The sequence below is a fragment of the Amia ocellicauda genome, chromosome 6 (assembly GCF_036373705.1).
Source record: "Amia ocellicauda isolate fAmiCal2 chromosome 6, fAmiCal2.hap1, whole genome shotgun sequence".
NCBI classification, from domain to species: Eukaryota; Metazoa; Chordata; class Actinopteri; order Amiiformes; family Amiidae; genus Amia; species Amia ocellicauda.
In genome coordinates this window covers 897,236-918,532 of record NC_089855.1, presented here as the reverse complement: position 1 = coordinate 918,532, position 21,297 = coordinate 897,236, and the positions used below count along the sequence as shown (strand labels likewise).

Below are 21,297 nucleotides of genomic sequence, written 5' to 3'. Positions count from 1 at the left end.
TGTCTTGAGTCAGATTGTTGATATTTAATAATAATTACATAGGTTTCCTAAAGACATTCAAATGTTATATTTGTTCATGACATTACTGTAACACTTTATATTGAGGTTACGCTTATTCATGTTTATTAAATATGTAATATATGAAATAATAGGGTAAAACAAAAATAATTCAGTCCCGTTGTTGACATCTGACATCAGCATACACAACCTGTCTGTTCATCTCCCTCCTCTTCCTCTCGGGCTTCGTCCTGCTGCCAGTGAAGCTCAAGGCAGCATAATTCAACATGTCTGTGTCCCGACTCTGAGAAAGAGAACAACAATTGTTATAAAACATGAGGTCACATATTCATTAGTTAAGTACCAGTATAAACTGTATTAAAAAAAACCCGAATAACAAATATTTAACAACATTATAAAACCAGTAACAATGATTCCAATAATTCTATAATGCAGGTATTACAATGCTAGAGGAAAATTAAGCATTCCTTTATAACAGAGTAATTGAGTAGTTATAACATGTACCTGTTTATCTGTCCAGTCAGCAGTGCTGTGGTGATGGGGGGATTGCCGAGTCTCAGGTCCTAACAAGTAGAGAAGGATACAGTGACCATGCCGTAGCTGTTCCTGATACACAATATGGTAAGCCAGCTGAGAAGTCACTGAAGTCGCCGCAGCTAAGTATCGCTTTTTCTCTTGCGTTTCCTAGTTTATTTAAGTTACATTGATTGTTTATGTGGTTTGTTGTTGGCTCGTTTGGTATTCTCTCTGCCCCAATTCGCACACGCTACTCCACTGCTCTGCTCCCTCCACTGGATCCTGATACCGGCACGCATTCAGTTCAAGACACTGACCCTCACCTACTGCTGTCTCGACCACACTGCACCAAGCTACCTTCAGTCACTCGTCTCCCCATACATCCCCTCCAGACCACTGCACTCCTCCAGTGCCAGAAGACTAACTCTACCTCCTCTCCACTCTCCTTCCTCCAGAGCCGCTCGTTCTCATCCCTGGCCCCTAAATGGTGGAACGACCTGCCCACCGAAGTCAAAACAGAGTTTTTGACCTCATTCTGGCATTTACTCAAGACACATCTTTTCAGACTGTACTTGTAATATTAGTCCTTTTATCCCTGCTAGATAGCACTTCACAGTTCTTATTATGCTTCTCGCGTTCTTGATTGTTTTCCTCCTTGCTCCCTTTCCCGTAGCCCTTGACTGTGATCCTACATCTTGACAGCACTTAGCTTTTACTATCCAGGATGTAAGACCTCACTTACTGTACTTTTGTAAATTGTAAATTGGAATGTGTAAAATGTATTTTGAATTAGTATGTTTTAGTTAAATTGAAGTTGTAATGATTGATGCCTTTTACTTAACTGTATTTCTGGACTTTGTTTTGCACTTATGTTGCAAGTCGCCCTGGATAAGGGCATCTGCCAAGAAATAAAAATAATAATAATAATAATAATAATAATAATAATATGGCAGACTGTTCAGATGAACACAGCTTCCAGCAGCTGCTGTTTCCTTCCTGAAAGTTTGCCAATTCGACTGGGAGCTCGTTCCTTGAGAGACGTTTATATTGCACTGTGGCAGAAAGCAGTACCACCGGGTGTGTTTTATTTTGTATCATTAAAGCAGATAAAAAGTAAATGATATGGATCATGTAAGAGGGGTAAGAGAATGCGTTTTATACGTTTTTGTGTACTTTGTTTTCGACGTTCAAGCACCCATTTTTATTAATATTTTATTTTATTCCTATACAAATGAACAAGAAAAAGAAAGAGCATGGGCAGACAGAGCGGGTCGGATTGTGCACTGGTGCGCTCTTCGACCTCTTTACCAGTAGCTGCCGAGAAGAAGCCACGCACAAGCAACGCAGTTCATAATCTGAATATCGATAAAGTACTTTTTTTGACAGTTTGTATTTCTAACTAATTATTTTGCATAACTTGAGTTAAATTTTTCCTTAATTTTGTATGTCACCTTGAATACATTGTAATAATAGTAAGTAATAATAATACATATTTTAAATCACAACAATCTCTTTCAACAGACCGATAGCAGCAAATTCTGCTTGTGAGTGTCATGTTGTTTTTTTACTTTAAAATATGTAGGCCTAAATACGAATATAATGACATATTATTTAATAGAAGTTATTTAGCTAAATGCTGCTGTAACGTACCGCGGGGCATGGGAACAGGGGACCCAATTGCGTGCGTGGTAGAGGTGGTCAGACAGGCGTGGGTCGGGTGCCGGCAGAACAAGGCCATCAAGGGCAAGGCAAAGACGTGGTTGTGGTTGAAGAAACCCTCTTAAATTGACGAAAAACGGCAGCGCAGGAGTTGTGTTGCAAATGGAAAAGAAGTATTTTAATCAGGCCAGCCCGGAAGAAGAACAGAGCGAACTCGTGTTCAGACTGCTTTCTTACTGATCTCTTCCGGGTTTTACATTTTATACAGTAGTAAACAAAAGGTGAATAATGTCCAATCAGCAGAGGGCAGTGTCCTGGATGTGCATGTGGATTGGCTCAGCCCTCTGCTTCTCTACTTCCTCTTCCCCCTTTGGAGTGTAGGGTTACCAAGCACTGGGGGTGATGTCAACGTTTCCTCCCCAAAGTATTCTGGGATGCGCAAAGGACTGTGGGGGAGAGAGTGGTTCGACGTGTTTTGCACGTGGAACCAGACAAAGAGAAAAGTCGCTGTGCAGGGGGAGGGAAGAGTTGTTTCACACGTGGAACCAGAAAAGTGGGTGTGCAGGGGTAGAGAGACAGACAGACAGAACTATACAACATTTTACATATTCCATTCAAATAAATATATATACATATTCAGAAAAAAATGAATATTTATGCAGAGCTGATATGTCATTTATTGTATTTAAATTTGACAAGACCTCAGGTATTTCAGTGTTCACAGGCAAGGGTCAGGCGATCAGGCAAACAAAGTCAAGAGGAAAGTCCAAAGTCGTGGTCGGGAGGTCAGGCAAGGAATCGAGGGAACAAGGCAATAATCAAGGCACGGGTAGACTGCTTGGAGATGTAGTATAGTACTGACAAAACTTTGCAGTAACTGTGAGTGAAGGGTTTAAATGTGGAGCAGAGGAACAAGATGAGAGGTGCAGGGCGAATGGGAGCAGGGGGTTATCACAGGAGTGCACAAGCGTTCCAGGAATGTTGATTGAAGGGAGCTGGGAGAAGTGACTGATAAGGCAGGGTGATGGTGGTGGAAAGTGGAAGTGCTAGATGGTAGCCGTGACAGCTGCTATGCTGTGTGTCCTTTCTTTACTTGATACGCAAAGATACATTGTATTACTGTACACTGTGAAAATGTTGATTCTTGTCCTTCTGAGACCCACCATTATAACTCTTATTGGTTGTTGTTTTCACTCAAGTGACACTGGAGCTGCAGTAGTGAGAGGCACGAGCGGCACGAGAGGCATGAGAGGCAGAGATTCTTTTAGTGTTTTAAAAGTACGGTGGCTGAAAGGTGCGTTCCCATGATGTGCATTTTTCAAAAACTCTTATTATACAAACACTTCAGATTTCATATAGCCCTGCAAGAGTTTTCATATATTGAAAATAGCTGGCAATAACTGCTTCAGGTTGCAAGGCACTGATATATACAGTCAGGTCCATAAATATTTGGACAGTGACAAAATTGACATTTTTTTGGCTTTGCATGCCACCGCAATGGATTTGAAAGGAAACAATCAAGATGTGCTTAAAGTGTAGACTTTTATTTATAATTTGAGGGTAGTTACATCCAAATTGGGTGAACAATGTAGGAATTACACCCATTTTTATATGTGGTCCCCCCAATTTTAGGGGTTCAAAAGTATTTGGACAAACTAACATAATCATTAATTAAATTGGTGGCAAATCCTTTGCAGTCAATGACTGCATGAAGTCTGAATCCACAGACATCACCAGATGCTGGGTTTCTTCCCTGGTGATGCTCTGCCAGGCCTGCACTGCAGCTGTCTTTAGTTCCTGCTTGTTCTGAGGGTGTTTTGCCTTCAGTTCTGCCTTCAGCAAGTGAAATGCTGCTCAATTGGATTCAGGTCAGGTGATTGACTTGGCCATTGCAGAACATTCCACTTCTTCACCTTAAAAAAGTCTTGGGTTGCTTTCACAGTATGTGTCAGGTCATTGTCCATCTGCACTGTGAAGCGCTTTCACACAGATACGCCTACCTCCTGGAGGGTGTTCTTGATCTGGCCAACTGTTGTGAAGGGGTTTTTCTTCACCAGGGAAAGAATTCTGTCATCCACCATAGTTGTTTTCCGTGGTCTTCCAGGCTTTTTGGTGTTCCTGAGCTCACCAGTGCATTCTTTCTTTTTAAGAATGTACCAAATAGTTGAATTGGTCACGCCTAATGTTTTTGCTCTCTCTCTGATTGGTTTGTTTTGATTTCTCAGCCTAATGATGGCATGCTTCACTCGCAGTGGCAGCTCTTTGGATTTCATATTGAGGGTTAACAGCAGCAGATTCCAAATGCAAATGCCACACTTCAGTCAAATCTAGACCTTTTATCTGTTTACCTGTAATTAAACTAATGAGGGAATAACACACACCTGGCCATGGAACAGCTGAGACAGCTGAGCAGCCAATTGTCCAATTACTTTTGAGCCCCTTAACTGTATTTTAGGGTTTATGGGTGACCTCTTTCACTTTGTGCCATAATTCACACTTTGACATATGCCTTTTTATTGTAATTGCCTAACAATACAGTAGTGTTTTATCAATAAGAATTTATAATGTGTGTATGAATGCCAGATCGTATGTTGTATACTGTAAATATAAAATGTCAGGTTTCGAAAGAATCTTCTGTGAATGATTTTCAAAATAAAATGTTTATATTGTAAATATACAAATAAATAAGTACAACACATGTGATGTTTGAATATTTAAAATAAGGTTTTATGAGGAGGAACTGCATGCTGTATAATACATTGAAGACATATGTGTATATGTGAGTATTATGTGTGTATGTGGGTGACTGACCTGCACCGCGCCCACAATGCCTCCTCCTGGTGCACACGAGCACAGCGATCACCAGCACACACACACAGTTGGACAACAGCAGCACCAGGAACATTGGGTGAAGCATTAGACTGGGCTCTGGAAATACATATTATAGCTCAGATAATGCAATCAATATTATATATTTAATATTAAATATTTCTAAAGCATATAACTATGTTAGGTTACTATACTAAGGACCACTTTATTAATACATTTATGCATAGGACATATATATTGCCATTTTAAATTTAAAAATAAATATGCCCTATGTTTAAATAAGTCTTTAAACACGCCTAAAATATACTGTTTCATAGCTACATTTAAAAAATAAATACATATATATTGAGGATTTTACATGAAAGAAAATTATTTTAAAATAAATTGTAACTTCTCTGTAAGAAAATTGAGCCCCCAACCAGCAGTAAAAGGATTGCACTTATTTTCTTTTTAGTACTTAGTAACACTTTGAAAATCACCCTGGGTAAGAGCGTCTACTAATAAATACATACATAAATACTAAACATGTATTGTTATTATTAGTTGTTGAAGTATCATTATTAGTAGAAATTGTAATAGACATCATCATGAGAACATAACATGAGAACATAAGACAGTATCCAATCGAGAGGAGGCCATTCAGCTCATCGTGCTCGTTTGGTGTCCATTAATAACTAAGTGATCCAAGGATCCTATCCAGTCTGTTTTTGAATGTTCTCAAATTGTCTCTTCAGCCACATCGCTGGGGAGTTTGTTCAGATTGTGATGCCTCTGTGTGAAGTAGTGTCTCCTGTTTTCTGTCTTGAGTGCGTGTGTCCCTGCTGATCTGGAAAAGCTCCTCTGGTTTGATGTGGTCGATGCCTTTCGTGATTTTGAAGACTTGGATCAAGTCCCCACGTAGTCTCCTCTGATCCAGGGTGAAAAGGTTCAGGTCCCTCAGTCTCTCAGTAGGACATTCCCTTCAGACTGGAATGAGTCTGGTTGCTCTCCTCTGAACTGCCTCTAGAGCAGCGATATCTTTCTTGAAGTGTGGAGCCGAGAACTGTCCACAGTATCCAGAGATCACTGCCCTTGTTTTAAATTCTACACTTTAGACAAAATACCCTAGCATTGTGTTTGCCTTTTTTATTGCTTCCCCACATTGTTTGGATGGAGAAAGTAAGGAGTCCACATAGACTCCTATGTCTTTCTCATGCGTTACTTCATCTAGTTCTATTCCTCCCACAGTGTAATTATAGTGGACATTTTTGTTACCTGCATGTATTACCTTGCACTTGTCCACATTGAATTTAATCTGCCAGGTGTCGGCCCACAACTTAATATTATCTAAGTCCCTTTGAATAGCCTGTGCTGAGCCACCTATTTTAGTATCATCTGCAAATTTGACAAGTTTGCTAACTATCCCAGAGTCCAGATCATTAATATAGTGTAGCGTAAGGTACACTTATAAATTTCAATTAAAGAAGTGAATTTATAGTATCACCTTATCACGAATCCTGGAATCTTGTAGAACTCAATTTCTGTAATAATTGGACGCAGACACCAATTCCAAAGATATAAATTGTCAAATTTATTCAAAACAAAGACTAAATGTAGCACTACACTAATTATACAAAAGGGAAAAACTAATTAAAATTCAACTCTAGATCAACAAATCAAATACAAATCACTTCCGTGACCAAATCAAAGACCATGGGATCGCATATGATAACACAAATCGTTAAACAAAAAAAGGTTATACACACATTGACTACAATACCGGTTAGTAAGACGAAGGTGAGTCTCTCATATATATAGAATCTCTCAGGATAGGCAGGGCCACCAATAATCTAATGTATATTAACTTGTGTCAATTTAAGACTAAACAGTTAAACAGGAATGAGAAGATATTTCTCGGCGTTGACAGATTTTATTTCTACAATTATCAAATAAAAACATTTTAATGCAACACACATTTATATTTAAGAAAACTAAATGATATTACACATTCTAGAGTTATGAATCACAGATTAACATTTCTAATTGATTTCTCAAATGTCATGAATCATGAACTCCAAACTGTTAAACTTATCTGAACTTCGTCGCAGAGAGGCCTCTCTGGCTTCGGGCTCAGATAACAGCACACGGCACGAGGTCCGTGTGGTTTGGAACAAAGGCAGTCCGGTTCGGCTTTGTCCAAGAACTTCCACTCAGTCGATGCACCTGGAAGTTGGGGTTTTGCGAAAGTAGAGTCGTTTCCAAACAGATTTTCCACTGGTTTGAAGGCTCCAAGGTTGTGCACAAAATCTTCTTGGCAAGCAGGATCTCTCACCGTACTTATTTAAAGACAAAGTCTTTGAAGAAAGCAGGGCCCTGTTCGTTCCAAGGGTCAAGTTTCTTAAGACTCAAATAGCTATTTAAATGACTGACACTTTCGTATACAGTCGACAGTCAATTGTCCAGCTGTAAAACTCCACTGATCAGGTGGGCACAGGCGGGGAGCGCAGTCTGTAAAGTTCTTTATTTAATAAAGTCCTTTAAAAGAATTCTTCGTACGGCTCAATCTCCTTCTCCCAGTTTAACTCTTCTGTTGCTGGAAAAGACTTGGTTGGTTTCTGGTTCCGGTTCTGGCAACAGAGCTACAGGTTGAGCTGTGGCAGCGAGTTACTGGTTCAGGTGAGAGAGAGAGAGAGAAAGTCCGTCCGCTGTTCCTTATAATCTGTCAGATCAATAGGTGATTGGTTCCTGAGTTCTTGAGATTGGATTTCGGTTTCAGCCCCCAGTGTCCTATTGGAGGGGGGCTTGATTTATGACTGATGTCAATCCATGCCATCTTTTGGAAATGCCGGTTGGCCTGGGTTCATAGCTCTATGTCGGGATTTCGGCTCTCATCCACTTCAAAGAGTTTTTATCACCTACAGGCCCCTTTCTCCAGACATTTCACAGAAGGACTCTAAACCATTCGGCCCATTCTCGGTGCCATCCTCCCCAAAACTGTCACTTTGATGCAAACCAGTTCCAAGCTGATGAGCTAAGGAAATCTGATAACTTTGGGGGGGGAGAGGTCTTCTTTAGATCAGTGCTTCAGCTCAGAGCCCAAATGCTCTTATCCAAATACAGCCAACATAACGCTACAATAGATTAGAAAAAGCACAGGCCCTAGTACTGATCCCTGTGGAACTCCACTAACAACCTCACTCCAGTTAGAAGCAACTCCTCTAATCGACACCCTCTGTTTCCTATACATCAACCAGTTCATAATCCATCTACTTACATTACCCTGAATGCCTACAGCTTCCAATCTGAGGATCAGTCTTTGGTGTGGAACCTTATCAATAGCATTTTGGAAATCTAAGTATATCATATCATATGCTTTCACGTGATCTACAGCTGCAGTTGCATGTTAAAAAAATGCCTCGTCTAAACCCATGTTGACTATCTCCAAGAATATGGTTTTCATTAAGATACTCCTCTATTTTCTGTCTAATCATTTTTTCCAACATTTTACAGGTGATGCAGGTGAGACTGATTGGTCTGTAATTTCCTGGCTCAGTTTTGTCCCCTTTCTTGTGGATTGGTATGACATTTGCTGTCTTCCAGTCAGTTGGCACATCCCCTGTTCTAAGTGTCATTTGGAATATTTGAGTTAGCAGCCTATAAATAATTTCCCTAATTTCTTTAAGTACTGTTGGAAATATCCCATCTAGCCCAGGTGATTTGATTGTTTTTAATTCTGCTAGTCCCTTTAGTACCTCCTCCTCATTGATCCTGATCTCTCTTAGGGTTTGACTGGACTGATTGTTAACCTGTGGCATGTTATCTGTTTTTTCTTTTGTAAAAACCTCTGTGAAATACTAATTTAGAACATTTGCCACATGTTGTTCGTTAACCAAGACACTTCAATTTTTGCCCTTTAACTGTTTCACTTCCACCTTTATTGACCTCTTGCTGTTGTAGTAATTTCTTGCTGAATATCTGAGCATCAGTTTGGTGGTCTGTAACACACTCCTACCACTAATCCTCCGGATCTCTTGTTCAAAAGTTTGACACACAAAGATTCTGTTTCGTTACTGGGATCTAATTTGAGTTCTCCTGCTTTAATGTCCTTTCTGACATAAATGCTACCCCACCCCCTCTTTGATTTTGCCTGTCCCTCCTAAACTGTGTGTATCCTTTCAACTTGTATTCATCCCCATCATTTTCTGTAAGCCAGGTCACTCCTACAACATCACAGTCACACACCAGCACTGTGGCTTCCAAGTCTAACATGTTGTTCCTTATACTTCTGGCATTGAGGTACAAACACTTCAGGACTTTCCTACTAGCAGTTTCCCTTTGTTTTCCTTCCTTAGTGGAACATCTCCCCATTGTCAGAGCTCCCTCCCCCCTGGTCCCTAGTTTATCATCATTGTATTTACTGTCTCTATATCAATGTGCATTATTGTTATCAAAAATGTAGATTCATAATTTTTAAATAGCTTACCTGCAATGTCCAGCCGTGTCCCATTGCCAAACAGGATCTGCCCACATGTGGCCACAGCACAGTAGTAAGTCCCAGCGTCAGAGGAGCGGAGGTTCCTCTTGGGGAGCTCATAGACACAGCCCTGTGCAGGAAGCCCAGGCTCAGAGCTACTCTCACACGGATCACTCCTGTTCCCATGGGTGTAAATGAGTCCTGGAAGGGCTTCTCCTGAGCCATGCCTGAACCAATGAACACTGTGCTCTCCTGCACAGGTCTCAGTGTGTATTGTACACTGCAGAGTCACACTGTCTCCTGGCTGGACAGGGACAGACGCCGGCTGCTGCTCCACTCTCCTGCTGGTGGACTCGGAGCCTGAGAGATTAATAATAATCTGAACATTGACTAGATGGTGGAAATGTGAGTGACAGTTGTCTTGAATAAATCATACTGTGTTGTTCTTGTAGTGCAAAAATTAATATATAAATATGCACACACACAATGATAAGAATATTCACCGATCAGCCATAACATTTTGACCACCTGCCAAAACAGCCCTGACCCGTCGAGGCATGGATTCCACTAGACCTCTGAAGGTGTGCTGTGGTATCTGGTACCAAGACGTTAGCAGCAGATCCTTTAAGTGCTGTAAGTTGCGAGGTGGGGCCTCCATGGATCGGACTTGTTCGTCCAGCACATCCCACAGATGCTCGATTGGATAGAGATCTGGGGAATTTGGAGGCCAAGTCAACACCTTGAACTTGTGATTCATCAGACCAGGCCACCTTCTTCCATTGCTCCGTGGTCCAGTTCTGATACTCACGTGCCCATTGTAGGCGCTTTCGGCAGTGGACAGGGGTCAGCATGGGCACCCTGACTGGTCTACGGCTACGCAGCCCCATACGCAACAAACTGCGATGCACTGTGTGTTCTGACACCTTGCTATCAGAACCAGCATTAACCTTTTCAGCAATTTTAGCTACAGTAGCTCGTCTGTTGGATCGGACCACACGGGACAGCCTTCGCTCCCCACGTGCATCAATGAGCCTTGGCTGCCCATGACCCTGTCGCCGGTTCACTGCTTTTCCTTCCTTGGACCACTTTTGATAGGTACTGATCACTGCAGACCGGGAACACCCCACAAGAGCTGCAGTTTTGGAGATGCTCTGACCCAGTCGTCTAGCCATCACAATTTGGCCCTTGTCAAAGTCGCTCAGATCCTTACGCTTGCCCATTTGTCCTGCTTTTAACAAATCAACTTTGAGGACAAAATGTTCACTTGCTGCCTAATATATCCCACCCACCCACAGGTGCCATGATAATGAGATTATCAGTGTTATTCACTTCACCTGTCAGTGGTCATAATGTTATGGCTGATCGGTGTATGTGTTTTTAGATACAGAGCATGTGATCATATTAAAATCAGAGTTTTAAGAAAATACAATCATGAAAAAACATTTGTGTCCAAATACAAATATCACTCGAAATACGTTGGCAACATCTGTGTTATAAATGTCAGCAGCAATTGAGAAAAACAACTTCCATGTTAATTTATATTTCCATTTTTGTAAAAGTGATGTCTCAGAGAATGTTGCTTTAAGTTTATTTTTTCTCTTGCATATATATTGATATTAATTGAAGCATCTAATGTGTGGTAGTGTTTTTAGAAACTTATCCTTTAGTTGATCACAATTCTATTTTTTATTACCAAATAAGTTAAATTAAAATCACTTTCTAGGAGACTTTGTTGCTGTGTAACTGAAGTTAACATTTACAGATGTTACTTGTCTACCATTTCAATTTAGAAGATTGTATATTATCTGTTGCTAATTGCAGTGGACCTACTATATTTAATTTAATACCAGTTATAACATATTTTAAGAAACCATGTGGTTAGAGTACACACTTTGCATTTATACCCTATATAAATTGCTCTTTGTTCCACGTTAGAACAGGTCTGATAGTATGGTTCTGATATATTAATATATTGTGAAATTAGCGATAACCGTGATAACATTTTGATTGAAACTCCATTTAACTTGTATTGACCACAGTAACAGGTCCATAGACTCAACAGAAATATAAATGTGACTTTACCCGTCACCAGGAGAAAGGTTCCACTTCCAAAGTGCACAACATTTATGTAAGATTTTCCACAGTAATATGTCGCTGTATCTGACGTCTCTGTCCTTGAAATAGTGAGGTTAAAGTGTGTGTCTTCTTTATACACCTTGAAGCGGGGATTGTCTTTAAACTCGTCCAAAAACATAGCATCCGATAGACGAGCATAAATTACTGCAATGGGATGAGGTCTCTGTCCAATGCTCTGCTTGAACCAAGACACATAAGAAAATGTTTCTGAGTTAATGTAGCACTCCAGAGTCACAGAGTCTCCGGGCTGCGCTGCTGCAAACAGACTGGGCTGGACAACGTCTTCAGTCTGAACCGAGTCTAGAATGAGACAAAAAGTGTAAAAGTAATTAAAAACAACATGGAAAACAACAGGGAAGTGAGGTCACCTGTTTAAAGCTGATGTGAAAGTTGAGAATTAATTCCTGAAATTACTTTAAATTATCCTTAAAAGTATAATTAAAAAGAACAGTAAAGCACAACCTGTGTCCATTTTGCCTTTTTTGCATACAAAATAATGTTTTACATTTAAAAAAATTACAGCATATGTTTTTATCAGAAAAGAAATAAATAAACAAACTAAAACTGAAAACAGGCACATTCCATGACACCACTTACACCAGCACTTTGTTTGTACTTACACACTTGGCAGAAAAGCAGGAGCGTCACACAGAGTCTGATCATCTCTGCGGCTCCACTGTCCTCCTCTGACGGCAGCTGGTCTTGTGACTCGTGAGAGCTATGGACAGGACTGAGGGTCCTGTCTTCACAATCACTTTGTCAAGCACAGGGATAGGCGGGCCGATCTCACGGTGAGACCTGATTGGATGAGCAGAAATCCACAGAGACGTGTGTAGGTGGATGTTCAAACAACTACTATCACTCAGTCTCTGGAGTGACTTTACTATAGTGTTCAACACCTACAGAAGAAACAATGGACATGTCAGGATTTCAATATTTATGTTTCCTATTAAAACTAACCTTTATATTGTTTGCAGTGATTCCATGTGAACCATCTGTAGCTTAGATATAGTGTGCAGGATAACTGTCAATTGTAAGTGTATGTTCATATATTGACTGTTGCTATTACATGTTTTAATAGCTGATACAGGAATTACTAAATGTATGTATTTCTGATAGTTTCTTATGAAAAACATACTTGTGTGTTTTTACTCTTTATTTAATGTATAAATTGGGTTATTATTATTATATTTGTTATTATTATTATTGTTGTTGTTGTTATTATTGTCTCTATTGGATGTATTGTGAAAATTAAACTGCCACATCCATCCAGTATTCAACACAGTAACACAGATTTGCACTGAGCCCTGTTTGAGCCTGTGGCTATTTCTTGGCAAGACTTAAGAGACTGAAAAGACTCTTCACAGTGAAGTTTAATACTTATTTAACCTGTCAGTTCACTCAAACTGTGCTTCACAGAAATTTGTCTGAACGTTATTGGCTGGTTTCACAGACCAGGGTTAGCACTACTCTCAGACTGCTCTACCTAAAGTAACGTTGGGTAATCCATGAGTAGAACTAATTTAGGTTAGTGAAACCAGTCCTGAATGTTCATTGATGCACTATGCATAAACACAGACTCACTCATGACATGTATGAATAAATTATTGTTGTCTTGACTGGTTTCTGTGTACCTGTGCTGTTGTATATTTGGTGCTGACTGACTTCAATTTAGGATTTTCAATGCTGTTATTCATTATGATATGCAATTGACAGGGCTAGTCTGATAACTTGCCATATTTAATGCAAAATACATGATTGCATACAGATATTAAACAGTTACACTTCCCTTTGCAGTTCCACGTCAAATTACTTGTAAAAATACTTAAATATTTGAATGCGTGAATAAAAGTTAGATATTAACTTTGTCTACTTGACTACAGCTAATTGAATGTACTAATTGAAAGGATTTAATGGTATGTTTTGATTTAATTTTCTAAAGATCACAATTATTTTACAAATGTATTATTTGGTTATAAGATATATTGTTTTAATGATTATTTAATAAGAAGCAGAAGTGTCTGCTTCTGTTTTCTCTTGAACGTGTTCCTATGTGCCTATGGGGTATTCACCCATTTGAAAAACAAATGTACTTATTTAATTTAACTTTACTGTGTCATGCCTATTGCAGTGGGCCTGAAACTAATATTCTCTAAAGCAAATGTACAGGAAACAAGGAGAAATGACTGAACATGGAAAATCAAGCAATGGGAGGACTGTATTAGACACTGTAAAGCAATAAAGCAAAAACATTTTCCCACTTTTTAATTTGATGTGTGAATGAACAGTAACATAAATGCTCACACAAACACACAAATACACACACACATACATATGTTAATAATTGTCTCTAGTGAACTGTGTCATGAATTAAAAGTTTCCATTGCCATCACAGAAGGTAACACAGTAGATGGGACTGAAAGTGTCGTGCAGGAAGGGGAGGGAGCCGTCGTCACAGTGAGGGCAGAGTCCGGAGGTGTGATGTTTGTGGTGGGTGAACATCCGGGCTTATAGAGGATGTGTGGGGCCAGTCAGTCATTAAAGTATGTTTAAATTATGTTTAACTATGTACAGTGCTTATTCATATTGTGCACACTGTAAGAATTTCTAGTATTGATCAGCAACTATATTGAACTTATCCCAATTAATTAATTCTGGCTCTTATCTTACACAAGTCTTAGCACATAGCACATCACCCAGTGAACACCATCCCAACTGTCAAGCATAGGGGTGGTAGTGTATTGTTATGGGCACAGTTCTGATCAGCAGGGACTGGGAAGCTTGTCAGGATTGAGGGAAAAATGTATGCTGCAAAGTACAGGTAAATCCTGAAGAAAAACCCGCTTGAGTCAGCCAAGAATCAATACTAGGTAGAATTTTTTTTTTTTTGCAGGACAGTAATTCAAAGTAAAAGGCCAATGCCACACTGGAATGATTTCCATAACTTAGTAGGTGTAGGTGTAGAGTAGGTGTTAAAACTTCATGCTGACTTGATCGATAATATTTATTTTACAGTAACCTAATGTGATCCATCTGCAGGTGAGGACTCCATCTGCATCTCAATCATAAGAACATAAGAAAGTGTCCAATCGAGAGGAGGCCATTCACCCCATCATGCTCGTTTGGTGTCCATTAATAACTAAGTGATCCAAGGATCATATCCAGTCTGTTTTTGAATGTTCTCAAATTGTCTCTTCAGCCGCATCGCTGGGGAGTTTGTTCAGATTGTGACGCCTCTCTGTATGTGAAGATGTGTCTCCTGTTTTCTGTCTTGAATGTCTTGAAGCCCAATTTCCATTTGTGTCCCCGGGTGCGTGTGTCCCTGCTGATCTGGAAAAGCTCCTCTGGTTTGATGTGGTCGATGCCCTTCATGATTTTGAAGACTTGGATCAAGTCCCCACGTAGTCTCCTCTGTTCCAGGGTGAAAAGGTTCAGTTCCTCAGTCTCTCAGTAGGACATTCCCTTCAGACCTGGAATAAGTCTGGTTGCTTTCCTCTGAACTGCCTCTAGAGCAGCGATATCTTTCTAATAATTAACATTATTATTGACTTCATATTAAGCATTTATAAATCATTAACAAAAAATCTTAATATAAACTGTTTCCATAATGTCTTTGTATTATCACAGATCTTTGGTTTATGGGATGTTAGTGAGGGGACACTAAGAAGAAGGGACCTCAGAAGCTGGTACAGAGACTCAGAGACACAGCTTATTACAGGGGTGTGGCCAGCGCTCATTCTCACCCTCTACACTATATCTGTACAATATTAGTTTTTGCATTTCTGAGAAGGATTTCTGTTTCAGTCCCGTTGTTGACATCTGACATCAGCGTACACAGCCTGTCTGTCCATCTCCCTCCTCTTCCTCCCGGGCTTCGTCCTGCTGCCAGTGAAGCTCAAGGCAGCGTAATTCAACACGTCTGTGTCCTGACTCTGAGAAAAAGAACAACAATTATTATAAAACATGAGGTCATGTGTTCATTACTTAAGTACCAGTGAATTGTTTACAAGTATAAAACCAGTAACAATGATTGCTATCATTCTGTAATACAGTTATTAAATGGTCAGTGGAAAATTAAGCAATCCTTTATAAGAGAGTAATTGAGTAGTTATAACCTGTACCTGTTCATCTGGCCAGTCAGCAGTGCTGTGGTGATGGGGGGATTGCCGAGTCTCAGGTCCTAACAAGTAGAGAAGGATACAGTGACCATGCCATAGCTGTTCCTGATACACAACATGGCATACTGGTCAGCTGAACAGCACAGCTTTTAGCAGCTGCTGTTTCCTTCCTGAAATGTTGCCCATTCAATGAGTGCTCGTTGCTTGAGGGCTGGTTATATTACGCTGTGGCAGAAAGCAGTCGGTTGTGTTTTTTATTACCATGTTTGAAGCAGATAAAAATCATACAAGTAAGTGATATTGATCATGTTAACACGTTTAAATTGAATAGAAGTTTAATGTTAATTAAATACAGTTCTTTTTATTTATATGTATTTATGTATTGATTTAGAGGGCTGATTCCTTTAACAAGTGCTGTACATATAGCACATATAGCATATAATTATACATATAGCATATAGTGCACAATTGCAAGAGTTTGGTTACATTTAAAAGAGCTTGAGGTTGCAAGCCACAGACCTATATTTTAGGGTTTATGGGTGTCCTCTTTCACTTGGGTGACATGCATAATTCACACTTTTACATAGAACTACATTTGCATTGCCCAGAACTGAAGACATCATTGAGTGTTTAACCTTATTATTATCCTAATAAAGTAGTAGTGTGTTATCAATACAATGCAATTATAATGTGCATATGAATACAGAATCATTATGTTGTAGAAATATTTCAGGTGTCGGTAAGAAGCTTCCATAGATGTATTTCAAAATAAAATGTATACCTTGTAATTATACAAATTAATACATATTCTTAACAATTCAGAGGATATGATTTTCCCAAGGGAACTGTTGTGTTGTTTGTAAAATTAAAATAATGTTTTGTGAAGAGGAAATTAATGCTATGAAACACACTAAAGACACATGTATACGTGAGTATTATGTGTGTATGTGGGTGACTGACCTGCACCGCGCCCACACTGCCTCCTCCTGGTGCACATGAGCACAGCGATCACCAGCACACACACACAGTTGGACACCAGCAGCACCAGGAACATTGGGTGAAGCATTAGACTGGGCTCTGAAAATACAAATTTTAGCTCAGATAATACAATCAATATTACATATTTAATACTAAATAAAAGTATTTAGTCTAAAAGTATATGAGTATGTTTAGGCTAGTATATTTATCAATATATATTTTTCTTGCACATATTTTGTAAATTGCTAAATTTAAATGTTTTACTTGCATTACTTTTGTGTTTTCAATGTCCAATAGATATGCCCAAATGTCATTAAATGTATAAAAAATATACCATTCCATTCCAAAAATTGTTTATAAAATATCAAATCGTTTTTCACATTAAAGCACATTATAATATTGACGATTGTCGATTGCTGTCCTGCACCCTGTAACCCCCATCTGTCATCCATGAAATATATATGTAAAATCTAAACCTATGCATGTTTGTTTGTCAATGATTTGCATCATTGACATCCTTTTTAAATGTTTTTGTTTAATGTTTCAATAATAAATGTATAAAATATAGCAAAAAATAGCACTACAGAAGATGTTTGCACTTAAGGGGAAATAAAGCAAAAACATTTATTACTATATTTATTTATTTCACAAGGAGATTTACCCATTGAGACCTAGGCCTCATTTACAAGGGGGTCCTGGAGCACAAACAAACAAACAACACATTAAAGAATGTATGGTACAACATTTTATAGAAAAATGTTTAATACTTTTAAAACCAGATAAGGAGAGTCCATCAAATTCTCTCTTAAACGTTTTTGGAAATTGATTCCAAGTCTTTGATAGCCGATATGCAAATGACAGTTCTCCCTTGCATGTACGCAGCCTTGGGACAACCAGGCTGGCAGTATCACTAGAGCGTAAATTATGTGTGTTGCTATTCTTTACCACCAGATTATACAAATATGCAGGGACCAAACCATTGATGGCCTTATAAACAAAACAATACCAGTGGTATAGTCTACGATTAGATAAAGAAAACCAACCCAGCTCAATATAAAGTTGACAATGATGTGTCAAAGAAGGGCACTGTAAAGCAAATCTACCACATGAATTATACAGTACATCTAATTTATACAAAGACTTTAGTCTACTGGAAAAAGTAAAGGCATTCCTATTTCTATAAAGAAAGCCTAATTTTGGTCCAATCTTTAAAACCAGATTGTCAATATGATGATTAAAATTGACATGCTCATCGATCCACATACCTAAATATTTCTGAAGTGACTCTCCCTGTGAAGTAACAATGTCCCAAGTTATACTGCCAATCTTCTTACATGAAGTAAACAGCATTGTATTTGTTACAACATACTTTTCTTTATTCTCAATTCTATTTATTTATTTGTCTGTGCTTTCTACTTATTCCAAGCATACAGCCATAGGTGGTTTCCAGTTTCTTTAATCATTATTGCATGTACCATTAAATCTCTATCTCCGTTAATGTTCTGTCCAAGACAGACATATCTGACTTATTCTAGTATATTTTGATTAACTTCAATTTTCTTAGTTTTAACAATGTTATTGAGCAAGATTTTGGTCTTACTCAAGTTCATGTTGAGTACATTATATATGCTATTGCACCATCCCCACAAACAGATGGATTTTTCTTACAGGGCAATTGATTTAGTGCACATTCACATTAGAATATATACTTATTATAATATGCTTATTGTAACAATTTGAAAACATGTCTTAGTACAACTGTATTTAATAATCATCATAATCACAATAATCATATTTACTGCCTCTTAATGATTAATATTTTTTTTAAAGGTTACCTGCAAACTCCAGCCGTGTCCCGTTGCCAAACAGGATCTGCCCACATGTGGCCACAGCACAGTAGTAAGTCCCAGCGTCAGAGGAGCGGAGGTTCCTCTTGGGGAGCTCATACACACAGCCCTGTGCAGGAAGCCCAGGCTCAGAGCTGCTCTCAAACGGATCACTCCTGTTCCCATGGGTGTAAATGAGTCCTGGAAGGGCTTCTCCTGAGCCATGCCTGAACCAATGAACACTGTGCTCTCCTGCACAGGTCTCAGTGTGTATTGTACACTGCAGAGTCACACTGTCTCCTGGCTGGACGGGGACAGACGCCGGCTGCTGCTCCACTCTCCTGCTGACGGACCCTGAGCCTGAGAGAGTAATACTAATCTGAGTATTGACTAGATGATGGAAATGTGTGACAATTGTCTTGAATTAATCACTCTTGATGTTCTTTGCAGTGCAAAGTATTTTAGATACAGAGCATGTGATTATATTAATTAAAACCAGAGTATTTTTTATTATTAATTTCCATTTTAAAGATTTTGAAAAGATCTGTGTTATTGATTTGAACGGTGCGAAATGTCAGCAGACATTGATTATATGTTTTCCATGTTAATTTATATTTCCATATTTGTTAAAGTTATGTCTCAGAGAATGTAGCTTTCAATACTGTTTTTCTCTTCATATATATTCGTATGAAATTAAGCATCTCATTTGCTGTAGTGTTCTAGAAACATCTTCAGTTTATCACAAATCTGAACACTTTTACAGAAAACTAAAATTAAAATCACTTTGAGATTTTGTTTCTGTGTAACATTTAAAGTAACATTTACATATGTTACTTGTGTGTCATTTAAATGTATGGTACATGATTTTATAGTATTTGTTGCTAATCGCTACTGTATATAATACAAATCTATTTTACATTATTTAAGGAAATGGTGGTACACAGATTAGGTTAGAGTACACACTTCACATGTATAGATACAGCTCTGGAAAAAATTAAGTGACCACTTAACATTGATTTCTGAACTTGGAGTGGTCTCTTAATTTTTTCCAGAGCTGTAGGTTCTGATATATGAATCCATTATAATATGCATTTCATAATTGTGTTAATAATAATTCAGTTATACATACGACATAAGGATTTGATTTGTATTCTAATATTATTGACCACAGTAAAAGTGTCCATAAGCTCTACAGAAATATAGATTTGACTTTACCCTTCACCAGGAGAAAGGTCCCGCTTCCAAAGTTCACGACGTTTGTGTACATGGTTACACAGTAATATGTCGCTGTATCTGACGGCTCTGTCCTTGAAATAGTGAGGTGATATTGTGTGTCTTCTGTATGCACCTTGAAGCGGGGATTGCCTTTAAACTCGTCCAAAAACGTGGCATCTGATACATGAGCATAAGACACTGCAATGGGACGAGGCTTCTGTCCAATGGTCTGCTTGAACCAAGACATGTAAGAAACTTTGTCCGAGGGTACGTAGCACTCCAGAGTCACAGAGTCTCCGGGCTGCGCTGCTGCGAACAGACTGGGCTGGATGACGTCTTCCATCTGAACCGAGTCTGGAACAAGACAAGAAGTGTAAAAGTTATTAAAAACAACATGGAAAACAACAGGGAAGTGAGGTAACCTGTTTAAAGCTGATGTGAAATTGGGAAAGTTGAGAATTAAGTTCTACAAATCTTTAAAATTATCCTTAACAAAATAACAACTATAAAGCACAACCAGTGTCACGTTTGCTTCTTTGGCATACAAAATCATGTTTGAAATTTTACAGTTGTATAGCATACAATTTAATCAGAAAGTAAAAAACAAAACATAAAACTAAAACAAAAAACAGGCACATTTCATGACATCACATATTGGACAATATAAATCACCACAACAATAGTAACATAGTGTTCTGATAGTGTCTAAATAAACTGTTTAGTACTTACACACTTGGCAGAAAAGCAGGAGCGTCACACAGAGTCTGATCATCTCTGCGGCTCCGCTGTCCTCCTCTGACGGCAGCTGGTCTTGTGACTGGTGAGAGCTATGGACAGGACTGAGGGTCCTGTCTTCACAATCACTTTGTCAAGCACAGAGATAGGCGGGCCGATCTCACGGTGAGACTTGATTGGATGAGCAGAAATCCACAGTGACGTGTGTAGGTGGATGTTAAAAATGCCACAATCACCCACAGTCCCTGCTGTGACTTAACAATGGTGCTCAACACCTACAGAAGAAATGTTAATTTTTCCTAATAAAACTAACCTTTATACTGTTTGCAGTGATTCCATGTAAACCTTCTGTAGCGTATATGTAGTGTAGAAATTACCTGCCGATTGTAATTGTATGTTCAAATATACACTGTTACTGTATAACATTCTTGTTGTGTTTTTCCAATAAAGTAGTTTTGTTTTTTTATTAACCCTGAGACAGGAATTTATGGGATATGACTGAACATTGAATGTATATTTGGTGCTGAATGACTTCAGGATTTTATTGATTAAGAGATGGGAATCTGAAAGGCTAGTCTGATTACTTTCCTTTTTCTTAAACCATTTGAATTCCTTATCCATTAATTCTTCACAATAATGTCTTTATTCAGTACAGGGTCCAAACTTCACGGGCAGTGAAGTCAGGATATACCCTGGACGGGACATCAGCCTATCTCAGGGCAGCACACGCACACACACACCACATGAATAATTAAAAAAAAGAATGTATTGCCTAAAAATGTGTTAGACTTTATCCTAATCTATTTCAGCTAAC

General features: G+C 38.8%; 2 protein-coding genes across 2 annotated transcripts; both read right to left on the bottom strand.

Moving 5' to 3' along the window:
- Window positions 1–169: 169 nt before the first annotated feature.
- LOC136751673 (uncharacterized) lies at window positions 170–14,113 on the bottom strand. Its single transcript, XM_066707465.1, has 7 exons — window positions 13,999–14,113; window positions 11,531–11,911; window positions 9,485–9,835; window positions 2,581–2,700; window positions 2,185–2,313; window positions 523–581; window positions 170–301 (listed from the first exon to the last, which is right to left on the bottom strand). The coding sequence occupies exons 1-7, from the start codon at window positions 14,111–14,113 to the stop codon at window positions 170–172; spliced, it is 1,287 nt and encodes a 428-aa protein (XP_066563562.1).
- Window positions 14,114–14,982: 869 nt separating this feature from the next.
- Window positions 14,983–20,569, bottom strand: LOC136750724 (uncharacterized). Its single transcript, XM_066705762.1, has 6 exons — window positions 20,478–20,569; window positions 19,749–20,102; window positions 18,543–18,893; window positions 16,690–16,806; window positions 15,733–15,791; window positions 14,983–15,543 (listed from the first exon to the last, which is right to left on the bottom strand). The coding sequence occupies exons 1-6, from the start codon at window positions 20,518–20,520 to the stop codon at window positions 15,412–15,414; spliced, it is 1,056 nt and encodes a 351-aa protein (XP_066561859.1). The 5' UTR covers window positions 20,521–20,569; the 3' UTR covers window positions 14,983–15,411.
- Between the last annotated feature and the right edge of the window lie 728 nt (window positions 20,570–21,297).

Bases quoted from the DNA above. Each gene is read 5' to 3' on its own strand.
- LOC136751673 (XM_066707465.1), bottom strand. From the start codon at position 14,113: ATGTTCACCCACCACAAACATCACACCTCCGGACTCTGCCCTCACTGT. The intron at 9,836-11,530 runs GTCTATGGACCT...TTAATCTCTCAG, and splicing joins CACATTTATATTTCTGTTGA to GCTCCGAGTCCACCAGCAGG. The intron at 2,701-9,484 runs GTAAGCTATTTA...CCCCCTGCACAG, and splicing joins GACACGGCTGGACATTGCAG to CGACTTTTCTCTTTGTCTGG.
- LOC136750724 (XM_066705762.1), bottom strand. From the start codon at position 20,520: ATGATCAGACTCTGTGTGACGCTCCTGCTTTTCTGCCAAGTGT. The intron at 20,103-20,477 runs GTAAGTACTAAA...GTCTTGTTCCAG, and splicing joins CCTGCTTTTCTGCCAAGTGT to ACTCGGTTCAGATGGAAGAC. The intron at 15,792-16,689 runs GTCAGTCACCCA...TCTACTTGTTAG, and splicing joins GCAGTGTGGGCGCGGTGCAG to GACCTGAGACTCGGCAATCC.